Here is a 13694-nt window from a genome sequence, read left to right on the forward strand (position 1 = left end):
AACACCACTCACATATCTTCCAGAGAGAGACCTCTGCAGCTTGCCAATCATATAACCTCCACGGAACAGTGTGGCCCAGAGCTCGCTACGGAGAATGTCTTGCTCCGCGACCTCCTCCAGCTCCAGTAGCTGGCTCCCAGTTACCGCTGTAATATAGCATACATGTAGTAACCCTGGAATATAATGCATAATGGCCACTGTAACAGCAGTTCTCAACTCATCCACCAATACCCCTTATAATCAAAGAAAATTACAGTTAAACTTCTTTTGTCATGTTACTGCTTAAAAGCCAAAATTAATTCTACACCCGAAAAACATAATAAAGATGTGTTTGCTTACTTGGATTTGCATTGAGAGTGGCCCCACAAAGCTTGCCCATGAGCTTGATGAGCCCCAGCTGGAGGTCGTAGGGCCAGGACAGAGGAAGATCCTGGCTCCCTCGGGCCGTCACCTACACACAGGGAGAAATAAACATCTCTTCGTGCTTTTTTTATTAATTATTTACATGTTAGTTACATCATTTTATCGTTATGCATAAATTTCTCATTTACAATTACATTTAGGTATTTCAATATCAAAGTTGATATAAATAAACATGCAAAACATTGCTCTCAATTCCTCATATTTTTTTTTTAATTTCACTATATTTGGGTAAACTAATACTCATCTCCTCCACTGACCTTGAACTTGTACCCCCATTCTGTGTTGCTGCTGTCAGAGTGAAAGAGGAAGTGGATATGTGGCCCCTGAAAGTTGATGATGCGGGGCCACTTTGGGCTCCCCACCTTCTGGTCAAACCGCATCTGTTGGCCCTTTGTGTCCGTAAACACAAGATAGTCATACCTACAACACAATGAACGCGTATGGGATGCAATAAACACATAGTATGACAGTTTTTATTGCTTGTTTTAGAAATGGACAAACTGGACAGCAATAAAATAACATTAAAAAGAGCTGCCATAGTATGTGACGAATGCCCCCGAATGTGACATTGACCTATGAACAAGGTCAGTACATGAAAAGTTAAAGATCAAACAAATACATATGGCAAGTTATTTTAAATTGCCTCAGAACCTAAAGAAATACCACCCATACTTGACAACGTACATTCTTATGTCCTTATATTCAGCATTCCATTGTGAATAAACACTAGTGTATCTTTCACCTTAGAGGTAGGGACATGGGTCTTGCACGTGACACGTGTCGAACACATGTGGCAAGTTATTTTCAAATCTGTCCATACAAGAAAAAGTTACAGCCCGGACATAACAACCAATACTCTGTATCCTTATATGCAGCACTCCATTGTGAATTAACACCTAAGTGTGACCTTAACCTTAGAGGTAGGGACACGGTTCTTGCACGCGACACGTCGTCATGGTATGTCGAACACATGTGGCAAGTTATTTTAAATTCTGTCCATACAAGGGAAAGTTACAGCCCGGACACGACAACCTATACTCTATGTCCTTATATGCAGCATTCCATTGTGAATAAACACTAAGTGTGACCTTGAATTAAGAGGTAGGGACACGGGTCTTGCACCCGACACGTCGTCTTGGTATGTCAAACACATGTGGCAAGTTATTTTATTATCTGTCTATACAAGGGAAAGTTACAGCCCAGACACGACAACCTATACTCTATGTCCTTATATGCAGCACTCCATTGTGAATAAACACTAAGTGTGACCTTGACCTAAGAAAGAGGGACACGGGTCTTGCAAGCGACACGTCGTCTTGGTATGCCGAACACATGTGGCAAGTTATTTTAAAATCTGTCCATACAAGGGAAAGTTACAGTCCGGACAAGACAACCTATACTCTATGTCCTCATATGCAGCATTCCATTGTGAATAAACACCTAAGTGTGACCTTGACCTTAGAGGTAGGGACACAGTTCTTGCACGCGACACGTCGTCTTGGTATGCTGAACACATGTGGCAAGTTATTTTAAATCTGTCCATACAAGGGAAAGTTACAGCCCGGACACAAGTTATTGAGCCGGACACACGGACGGACGGACGGTGCGATTTTAATATGCCCACCTTTGCCCACCTTTGGGGGCATAAAAAGATACTACATACATTATGAAAATGAAGATGTAAAGCTCTCATATTTTGCTTCATCTTCTAAAAATTGAGAACTTTCTCCTTGCAAAAGAGGTATAGACTTAGAAATACTCTCTTTACAAATCACCAAATTGACTGGAACCATTGCACACTAATATAACAGTATCATCATCCTACCTCCTTTCCGTCTCACATCTGGGGTCAAACTCCACGATGTACTTGGATGCCCCAGGGCAGTAGAATGACTGAGTGTAGTGCACATTGTTCTCATAATTGTGGCCAGACTCCACCTCCCAGGTCCGCAGCACGATGTCCTCAGACTGCAAGCCCTGCCAGTGAGTGCTGCTGATCTACACAGTGAAGATAAATATGGAACATGAGCCACACCCCCAATATACACTCACAATATGGAACATGAGCGAGCACTGACAATCAACAAACACAAAAAAGATATAGACCATGAGCAAGCATTTCTTATCTACACACAAAGTTAATATAGAACAGGAGCAAGCACTGCTGATCTTCATACACAAGTTAGAGAAAGAACATGAGCAAGCACTGCTGATCTACACACTCAAGTTAGAGAAAGAACATGAGCAAGCACTGCTGATCAACACGCACAAGTTAGTGAAAGAGCATGAGCAAGCACTGCTGATCTACACTGACAAGTTAGATAAAGAACATGAGCAAGCACTGCTGATCTACACACTCAAGTTAGAGAAAGAACATGAGCAAGCACTGCTGATCTACACACTCAAGTTGGAGAAAGAGCATGAGCAAGCACTGCTGATCTACACACTCAAGTTGGAGAAAGAACATGAGCAAGCACTCCTGATCTACACACTCAAGTTAGAGAAAGAACATGAGCAAGCACTCCTGATCTACACACTCAAGTTAGAGAAAGAGCATGAGCAAGCACTGCTGATCTACACACTCAAGTTGGAGAAAGAACATGAGCAAGCACTGCTGATCTACACACTCAAGTTGGAGAAAGAGCATGAGCAAGCACTGCTGATCTACACACTCAAGTTAGAGAAAGAACATGAGCAAGCACTACTGATCTACACACTCAAGTTAGAGAAAGAACATGAGCAAGCACTCCTGATCTACACACTCAAGTTAGAGAAAGAACATGAGCAAGCACTGCTGATCTACACACACAAGTTAGATAAAGAACATGAGCAAGCACTACTGATCTACACACACAAGTTAGATAAAGAGCATGAGCAAGCACTGCTCATCTACACGCACAAGTTAGTGAAAGAGCATGAGCAAGCACTGCTCATCTACACACTCAAGTTAGAGAAAGAGCATGAGCAAGCACTGCTGATCTACACACTCAAGTAAGAGAAAGAGCATGAGCAAACACTGCTCATCTACACACTCAAGTAAGTGAAAGAACATGAGCAAGCACTGCTGATCTACACACTCAAGTTAGAGAGAGAACATGAGCAAGCACTGCTGATCAACACGCACAAGTTAGTGAAAGAGCATGAGCAAGCACTGCTGATCTACACTGACAAGTTAGATAAAGAACATGAGCAAGCACTGCTGATCTACACACTCAAGTTAGAGAAAGAACATGAGCAAGCACTGCTGATCTACACACTCAAGTTAGAGAAAGAACATGAGCAAGCACTGCTGATCTACACACTCAAGTTAGAGAAAGAACATGAGCAAGCACTGCTGATCTACACACACAAGTTAGATAAAGAACATGAGCAAGCACAACTGATCTACACACACAAGTTAGATAAAGAGCATGAGCAAGCACTGCTCATCTACACGCACAAGTTAGTGAAAGAGCATGAGCAAGCACTGCTCATCTACACACTCAAGTTAGAGAAAGAGCATGAGCAAGCACTGCTGATCTACACACAGAAGTTAGAGAAAGAGCATGAGCAAACACTGCTCATCTACACACACACAAGTTAGAGAAAGAGCATGAGCAAACACTGCTCATCTACACACTCAAGTAAGAGAAAGAACACGAGCAAGCACTCCTGATCTACACACTCAAGTTGGAGAAAGAGCATGAGCAAGCACTGCTCATCTACACACTCAAGTTGGAGAAAGAACATGAGCAAGCACTGCTCATCTACACACTCAAGTTGGAGAAAGAACATGAGCAAGCACTGCTCATCTACACACTCAAGTAAGAGAAAGAACACGAGCAAGCACTCCTGATCTACACACTCAAGTTAGAGAAAGAACATGAGCAAGCACTGCTCATCTACACACTCAAGTTGGAGAAAGAACATGAGCAAGCACTGCTCATCTACACACACAAGTTAGTGAAAGAGCATGAGCAAGCACTGCTCATCTACACACTTAAGTAAGTGAAAGAACATGAGCAAGCACTGCTGATCTACACACTCAAGTTGGAGAAAGAGCATGAGCAAGCACTCCTGATCTACACACTCAAGTAAGAGAAAGAACACGAGCAAGCACTCCTGATCTACACACTCAAGTTAGAGAAAGAACACGAGCAAGCACTCCTGATCTACACACACAAGTAAGTAAAAGAACATGAGCAAGCACTGCTGATCTACACACTCAAGTAACTGAAAGAACATGAGCAAGCACTGCTGATCTACACACTCAAGTTGGAGAAAGAGCATGAGCAAGCACTGCTGATCTACACACTCAAGTTAGAGAAAGAACACGAGCAAGCACTCCTGATCTACACACTCAGGTTAGAGAAAGAACACGAGCAAGCACTCCTGATCTACACACTCAAGTAACTGAAAGAACATGAGCAAGCACTGCTGATCTACACACTCAAGTTAGAGAAAGAACACGAGCAAGCACTCCTGATCTACACACACAAGTAAGTAAAAGAACATGAGCAAGCACTGCTGATCTACACACTCAAGTAACTGAAAGAACATGAGCAAGCACTGCTGATCTACACACTCAAGTTGGAGAAAGAGCATGAGCAAGCACTGCTGATCTACACACTCAAGTTAGAGAAAGAACACGAGCAAGCACTCCTGATCTACACACTCAGGTTAGAGAAAGAACACGAGCAAGCACTCCTGATCTACACACTCAAGTAACTTAAAGAACATGAGCAAGCACTGCTGATCTACACACTCAAGTTAGAGAAAGAGCATGAGCAAGCACTGCTGATCTACACACTCAAGTTAGAGAAAGAACATGAGCAAGCACTCCTGATCTACACTCACATGAAATTAGTTGTAACAGTGATCCCAGATTTTTTTCTTGTGGTAACCATACAGATTTCTGCCTTATTTAAATTTAATTCAGTCACATACTCTATAAGCAAGATAAAAAACAAATGAACCAAATGCACACTCTGTTAGAATGATAAAATTCTTCAGAATAGTTAGACTGCAATTGTTAAATAGAAGACCCACGTAACTCACGGTGGGAAAAGTGTCCGGGAGGAGGGAGGCCAGGGCCCACAACTCCTGGTTAAAGGGAGCAAGGTGCTTCACAAGACTTATCCTCACGGCGGAGTTCAGGGAGGCACACAGGTAAGTCAGCATCAACACCTGAAATGATAATTGAGTATTGACATCAAATACTACCTCTACAACATGTGCATATAGGTGCTTAACTTATTCTTCATTTGTTCTAAACATTGAACTTTTCTATATAGCTTATCCATCTATAAAAAGTTTGCCATATCCAGAATCCGATTTGGGTTTTCCATTTGATAACATCGATAGCTATGTGATGACGACAGACTGTAGTGTTAGCTTAACAAACTAAACATAGTATCGAACATTCTTACCAACTGTCTCACAATTGCGCCCAAAAAGGATGTCTCCAGACTTGGAAGTAGTTCTTTCTGAAATGCAGACATATAGGTATCCTTTGGTATTTTTTGACAAAATCACATCGGCACAAACGTTACAAGCATGATATTCCTTTTTATGATATTATACACAATGTTGCAAATTTTACAGTATTTTGACCAGCTATGTTGACCTGGGGTAAAAAATGAACTTCTTCCAATGGAATTTGTTTTACATTCCAGGTTATGTACACTACCGGTATTCTCTTTTTCATAAATTAAATTGATTTTAGTCTGATATTTAAGATATAACCATTCTATTGTTTTATGAAATATGTAATTTATTTAAACCCATTAGCACTGGAAAATAACCCTCAGTGTATTGCATTTCTTGATATATATTTTTATGTGAAAACTAAAACCTTTTTCTATTTCTGACATTGTAATTTCAATAAACAATTGATACACTAAAACTTGTAATTTCAATAAACAATTGATACACTAAAACAATTGATACACTATTTAATTATGTATGTGGTAGGACATTTGTTATCTACTCCATCCAGACCTTAAACATCAATGAATTTTGTAAAAATAAGAACAAATAATCGGAGAAACTGTTGTCTGTGTCTCGGACACTACATTAAAGTTTTGCATCAACATTGTGACTTTATCAGAAACAGATATATTTCCATACTATAACAAGATGAATGTTCTAAAAGGTTTTTCAAACCCAGAAAAAATATTCATAATAAAAGGGTTGATATTGTAAAATATGGATGTGTAAATGATGCAACACCTGACACTACAACTGATGGGGATCTTTAAACAAGATTGACACCAAAATAGAAAATACATAACGCACCATGCCTCTACTTAATTTCTTGAATTTTCTGAACCACTCCGTTGATAATCACAATTAAAGTATCATTTTAAAATTAAATTAATTTCCTTCATAGAAAATGAACATAACAAACAAGTACATTACATTATGGTATTAACCAAGTACTGGCAATACCAAACAAGTCCTATACTATCCACTACCCACCAGTACTAGCAATACCAAACAAGTCCTATACTATCCACTACCCACCAGTACTGGCAATACCAAACAAGTCCTATACTATCCACTACCCACCAGTACTAGCAATACCAAACAAGTCCTATACTATCCACTACCCACCAGTACTAGCAATACCAAACAATTCCTATACTATCCACTACCCACCAGTTTATCCATGTCCATATTGCGCAGCAGTCTCACAGACTCTGTCGCCTTCTTCATGACCAGGATAGCATCTACAAGAGATAATAAAGTGGTAAAAAAGTACATGTAAACTTATATTAATGGGTAGTGTGTGACATTTGCACAAAATAGTTTTCATATATATGTATAAACAAAAGTTATTAATAATGATGTTTTTTTCAATGATTATATTGACCTACAACAATACAGGTCTTAAAAAAGAAGAGGTAAATGATAAATACAGTAACTCACAGCTGGATGCAGTATGCATGGCTTTGACCTTGACCTTGTCTGAGCCGTCGGTGACCTGTACAGAACACCAGGACAGCATTGATGTTTGTAGGGAGCTAACGAGATTCAACAGGGGCAGTAACTGTTTGTTACTTGTGGTTGTTGCCACAACGAGGCTGAATTCGTGGAAAGTCACCATCACCATGGTTTCCATCACCTCCAGCACAGGGGTTGGGTCAAAAGACTGGTAATAAAACGTATCAGTAGAATTATGTATGAAATGCTACATATGGTTACAGTCTATTAATGATAAATGTTATTGTATGAGAGCAGAAGTATAGGTACCACATTAGGAAAGTTACATCACACAAGGACCAAATTGCATTATACATTACACCAATATTGTCCTAAATGGCAAGATAAACTTTAACAATAAAACATACCTCAGTTGGATTTTTGGGGAGGTCAAGAAGGCCCCTTGGGTCCACAGAGCTGAAGAACTGACACAGGGACTGGAACACTAGCATCACCGATGGCATCTCGGACAGCGTCTGAAAAATATGATTTACAGATATAGTGGGAAACAGGAACATCACATTTTAAACAGAACATCACATTTTAAACAATCAAATTTGTTGAGTTGATGTCCCCGGCATATAAGGCAAATAAGATTGCATAGAAATCATGTGGTGAAATATTCCAATCAAAACATGCAATACAGCTGCAGGGTAATAAACTCTGATGAACATTGGATATGAGATATGAGTGTGTTTGCAACTGTTTGAAATAAAAGAACAACGTATTTAGTGTAGCATTTAGATTAGACCAATAAACCTTGATTTTGACCCTATGTTACCCAGTTTTATAAAGAAAATCATGAAGACCAGATTGGACCAGAAATATTTCAAGGTTTTTCCATGATTTGACCTAGTGGTCTAGTTTTTTGACCTCATGTGACCCACATTTACAAGCGATTGAGACATTCTGACATCTGACCAATCTGTACCAAGATATTGTTGTTGACAGAAAAAATGTGAAGGAATGAAGGACAAAATGAAGGACAGACAGACAACACCAAAACAATATCCCCTTTGGTTTGGTGGGGGATGAAGAAACAGTATCTCCCTCCCAAAAAAATTGGTTCAGCAGGGGATAAAAAAACTAGTTTACTTCATTTAAATAGCCATGTCCATCGAGGAAAATGCTTTTTCGAAAAGAAACAACCCTAAGCCTGGACTGTAACAAATGTGGCCATTGAGTACCTCTACTTTGTGCATCAAGGAGAACAGCTGTCGCTTTCTGGCCTCCTTGTCTGAGAAAAACACCGCAGCTCCTGCAGAGGAAAACAGTCATAGTAGTGAAATAAACCATTCATGCAACCAACTTGCAAGCAATCATGATCATATAATTAAAATAATAAAAAAATTAAGTTCAGGTCTAATTGGAACTCACAGATGAGACATTTTCTTTGAGCTTGTTGTGACTGATTTCAAACAGATATGATGTAAATGCTTATGGAAACTTTTCAATATAAGATCAAAAGGGAATGGAGAGGCATAAGTATAGACTCTTTATATCAACCCACCATCAATGATGAGCTGCTTAGAGAGGCGGTAAATGAGGCCATCCCGGTTCACCATCTGACTGTCCACTGTCTTACACAGGTGCTGGAACAGCTGCTCCGCCGAAGCCTGCAAACATACATATATAAGAAGCTTCCATCATGTTTTATGCCCTTCAAAAGGAAAATGTGTAAAAAGGTATGCTCAAATTACATGTATGGATCTTAATGATACAAACATACTCTTTTTCTACACTATATATCCATTTTTGATGTGTAACAAATGACAGAAGAATCACATTTTTATGTTTATACATAAGATAATTCAGCTATTACAGTAAGACTGTGGAGGATATAGTCCTAATTTCTTTGTGATCTTTATTGTATCCTAGTGCAATTTAGAATGTTGCATGTATACAACATAGTATTGGTTTTGTATATTTGTTCTTCCCTTTTTGTTTACCTTACTTTCCCCGGAGAGGTTTGTGAGAGCAGGGAGGAGTGAGAAGAGCAGCTGTAATATGACCTCTCCACCTGCCTGCCATGCTTCATCCTCTCTGAAGATATAGCGCACATGGGTCAGTATGGAAAATATAACAAAACTTATGAACTTTCAAATGCAAGATCAAGAAATTGTCTATGTATATTCAAAGTCAGTCTATCCTCTTTGGTTTTTAAAAGCATGTGTATATACCGTAAATGACTGATTATAAGACACACTTTTTTCCCTCAGATTTCGATCTGAAATGCCTGCATCTTACAACCAGTAACAAGCTTTTGACATTTTTTTCTGAGGTCAATTTCAGGCTGAAATTGGCTCTTTAGAAATAAGTTAGGTAAGGTAGGTTATTGAATCTATATGAAAATACATACACAAGGTATGGAGCAAAGTAATACTATGCGTTGATAGGGACAATATTAGATGCTTGCAAACAATAGAAATATGTATAGGGAGCTAATATTGCTAATGTCATAAAGTTAATTATTTCATTATTCATCATAATGGATGATAATAAACTGCTTGTAAATATCTCACCCTTCTCTAAATCGATGGTACAGCTCACACAGAATGTCAAGAGGGATATCAGAGAACTCGAGAAAGTCTGGTTTAGTGGAGATTTTCTTCCTGTGAGCGAGGTCTTGACAGATGTCAATCAGGAATGAGGCGACATGCTGGATCACTTCCACACTCGAAACATTGGGGTGCTTCTCTGGGTTTGGAGGGTGCTTTACCTGCTTCAAATGGAGGAAAATAGGAGAAACTTCCTTAGGGGCAATACGGTACTTTCTGTTATTTCTAAGAGCTCATATTTAATAATGCCAGTACATCTTTAAGTTGAAAATTAGATTTTTTGTCAGAATAAAATAATGTACCAGCAATTTAAATCAGTTGTATAACACTATGGGATGTACTATAGAATGTCATTAATACCTGTTTGAAATCTCTGTTTTTTTGCATGTAAAATACGGTACACAGAATGCATACAATCTATACACATTTCCCAAGCTCAGAAGATAAAGAAACCCACCATGACAGCATCGTCGACCATGACTGGTTTCCTTGTAAAGCCATAGAGGCGGAGACCTGCGATGCCGATCTTGGAGGCGGACTGTTGGCGAGGCTCGAGGAATTTCACTAAGACGTACTGAAATACATGAAGATGATTTAACACAAGGAACAACAAGATCTGGGAATTAATTTCTAAGGAAAACATATGTCTCCTCCAAATATGCAAACCGTACAGGTACTTCAAAAATATAACTCACAGTGATTTCTGGCAGTGGTTGCTGATAAATAGTGTGGTGAAAAAAAACAGAACTAAAGGAGATAACTCAAAACAAATTGAAAAGGAAATGACTCAAAACTAATTAATGTGAAAGATTATTCATGCAAAATCCAATAAGGCCACCAGTCGGGTATCTTGAAATATTTTATATGAGGCACAACACCTGGCTAAGATCATTATTTCTGTGAAGTATCAAGAAGATACAGCATAAAACTGCAGTAGTACTTTGCTTCATAAAATGATGACAGAATCCAATGTGGCCTATGTGATTAAAGTTTCATGTAATGCAGATCTTCCCATTATGTTGAGACACTGTGCCAAGTTTAAAACAAGTCTCGATTTTACGTGCATTGCTTTATGTAACTTTATGTAAAAATGAAGATCCATAACTTTAAGAAACATTACCGAAGCGGAACATGCCGATGTAAATGGACAACTAGGCTTGGTACTTATTATTCCTGTGAAGATTCATAAACATCCCTCCAGCAGTTTTTGAAATTTTGTGCTGACAACTAATCACAATGTGCACTTTATGTAAAAAAACAAAAGGCCGTAACTCTGTGAAGAATTATCCAAGCTGAACATGTCATTGCTCATGCACAACAAGGCTTGGTACCTATCTTTCCTGAGAAGTTTCATTAAAATCCTTTCAAAGTTTGAATATTTTTGTGCTGATAAACTTTGTGACATCCATCTATCCAGACAGATGGCCAGCACAACGAACAGTCTCCCACCCCAATGGGGGGAGATATAATAAAGGGGTATTTTCACTAATACAAAATATCAAAAATTAATTTAATAAGGCCTAAAAAAAAAATATGTCTGTTTCCTGTAACATGCTGAAAAAAAGATGGGTCGGTAGGTAGGGATTATTATTATTATTTTTTTTTTTTTTTTAAATGTCAGAATGATCCAATATTCAAGTTTATTTCAGGTGAATTATTTTAATAAGAATTCAGTGTGATATATAGATTCAATCTTTCTGCCACTTATAAGCTAAAACTGCTAGCTTGACAGCCATCAAAACATAAAATACATCATCATTGTAATAAATCAAGACCAAGTGATTTTTTCACATCTATATATACATGAAGCTTGACAAAGAAACAGCATTTTTTATCAGTTATTTTTAGCCATGGTACATGTATTTCAGTTGTAGAATGCATCCTGTTGAAGGGCAAGCCATGGGTTCGACTCCCAGCGGTGGCAACATTATGTGCAATTTTGAGCATTGTCAGTATGTTCGCCAGGGAAGCAGTTCATCTTTACACTTTGCAAATATAACCCAGTGAAAGAGTGAATCAAAGAACATTTAGACAATTTATTTTTGGCAAATGTTTTAAACAAAACTTTCAAAATGCATACATTTTCTAATAATAAAACATGATATTATTGCACACTATTTTAAGATAGACTGTGTAATAATATCAAGTTGTATTACAATTAAATGTACATGACAACTATTATAAAATAAAATGCTGTTACAACAAGAACAGGCAAGAATCTCCACAAAACATATATAAATCAATACTTCGATTGATAAATGACTAGAATCAATGACTAAACCATTTAATTCTTAGAGGCTGTCAGAATTGTACAGATTTTGGGGACCAGTTCACTGCTTGGACACTTAAACCTTACCTGCTGACTCGACAGCGAACAGTGTAAAATAACAGATTGGACTGGAATATGTTTAAATAGACTAGAATCAGTATCAAAAAAGCTTAGACTGACTAATAAAAAAGTAATACCATTTTCTTTTTTAAACAGTAAAACAGCAAAACTAGTACACGTACAGTACCTTAAATAGTTTCCACAACTTATTTTTTTAACAATTTTCAGTGTTTTAAAAAGATCTGCTGTATTAGATCCACTGTTCATTCTGTAAAAATCTCAAGCACGATGAAAAATAATCAATGTAACTTTCAATAGAATACCTTGTTGTTTTTTCCTTTTCTGGACTTGACTGGACTACGGTGGTTAAAACATTCCCAGAGTCAAAACTTGGAAAAATATGTTCTGACTCTGACGAACATATTATTTAGTTAATGCATCTTCGTTATGTAATCCAGTGCATCCTTGTCAAATTACAATATGCACCAGCGATTGTTCAGTTGCAACGACATCTTTCTTACTTTAACTTTCACTTTCAGGTTTATCTTTTTTTCCGGAAGTAAACAAAAACATTTAACGTTCCTATTGCCAGTATTGCAACATCGTATTTTTCATAAATGGCAAAACCATAACAGTTTTGTTATAGAACCACGGACCTATAAACCAGGTCCGTGATAGAACTAAACTATAACACTGACAACGATATACGTATTTCTCCTTTCACTTTCATTAAAATTGACAGGAAGTTAGCGTGCACCTGTTTTCCGCGCTTTTTAGACCATGTGGTACGAAAAATGTTTATTTTTCTGTTAACTCATTGAAAACTTATAAGAATATTTTTTAATTAACTGGAGATATAATAAAAAAAACTTAAAATAAATGAACAAAATATATCCTAGCATTGTTGTTTTTCAAAACCATTGCACTTAGCAAAAAAGCGGAAGGTATCCGTTAATTTACATAATGAGCGGAGTTAATATTACGTCATTGAGTTTGAGTGCTGCTAATTGACAAGGTTACCGATCAGATTCCAGATCGATAATCACTTGTCACTTCGGGTGTAAATTGCTCTTGCGGGTTAAACAAACATTCAGATCATGCATTGAGGCTCCTTTCAGATGATACCGACTCTCACACCGAAATATCCCGTGTCAAAACTGATGCATATTACAAATGGATGATGCGTTGATTTCGGGTCATTTACGATTCCTGTGCGTCAAAACCCGGGAGCTCAGGTCAATTGAAAGCCCTGCAGTTTAATGTCACAGCCATTAAGGTTTTTGCCATTGTTTCAACTTGTCAAACCGGAAACGTTTGTAACTATGCAACGATTCGGACACTACCAAAATATTTAAATTATCGTTGTCATTATAGGCCAGAGATCGCTAAAAATCTGACTTCGAATTTTGGGGCAAAAAAAA

General features: G+C 38.0%; 1 protein-coding gene across 6 annotated transcripts in view; it reads right to left on the minus strand.

Moving 5' to 3' along the window:
* Window positions 1-13694, minus strand: part of LOC128207197 (zinc finger ZZ-type and EF-hand domain-containing protein 1-like) — a 55924-nt gene that overhangs the window by 31317 nt on the left and 10913 nt on the right. For 4 of the 6 annotated variants that reach the window (XR_008256666.1, XM_052910011.1, XM_052909996.1 and 1 more), the window contains exons 21-34: window positions 10402-10518; window positions 9909-10108; window positions 9336-9429; window positions 8897-9002; window positions 8574-8644; window positions 7755-7862; window positions 7333-7555; window positions 7063-7133; window positions 5832-5888; window positions 5461-5589; window positions 2249-2421; window positions 681-843; window positions 340-451; window positions 13-146 (exon numbers count right to left, since the gene is read on the minus strand). Coding sequence is in view for 5 of the 6 variants with exons in the window: in XM_052910011.1 (XP_052765971.1) it covers window positions 13-146; window positions 340-451; window positions 681-843; window positions 2249-2421; window positions 5461-5589; window positions 5832-5888; window positions 7063-7133; window positions 7333-7555; window positions 7755-7862; window positions 8574-8644; window positions 8897-9002; window positions 9336-9429; window positions 9909-10108; window positions 10402-10518 (1758 nt within the window). In the remaining variant the exon portion in view is untranslated. The remainder of the gene's footprint in view (window positions 1-12; window positions 147-339; window positions 452-680; window positions 844-2248; window positions 2422-5460; window positions 5590-5831; window positions 5889-7062; window positions 7134-7332; window positions 7556-7754; window positions 7863-8573; window positions 8645-8896; window positions 9003-9335; window positions 9430-9908; window positions 10109-10401; window positions 10519-13694) is intronic. The other 2 variants (XM_052910020.1, XM_052910004.1) reach the window with 1 other exon arrangement.

Source organism: Mya arenaria, chromosome 2, assembly GCF_026914265.1.
Source record: "Mya arenaria isolate MELC-2E11 chromosome 2, ASM2691426v1".
Classification (NCBI taxonomy): Eukaryota; Metazoa; Mollusca; class Bivalvia; order Myida; family Myidae; genus Mya; species Mya arenaria.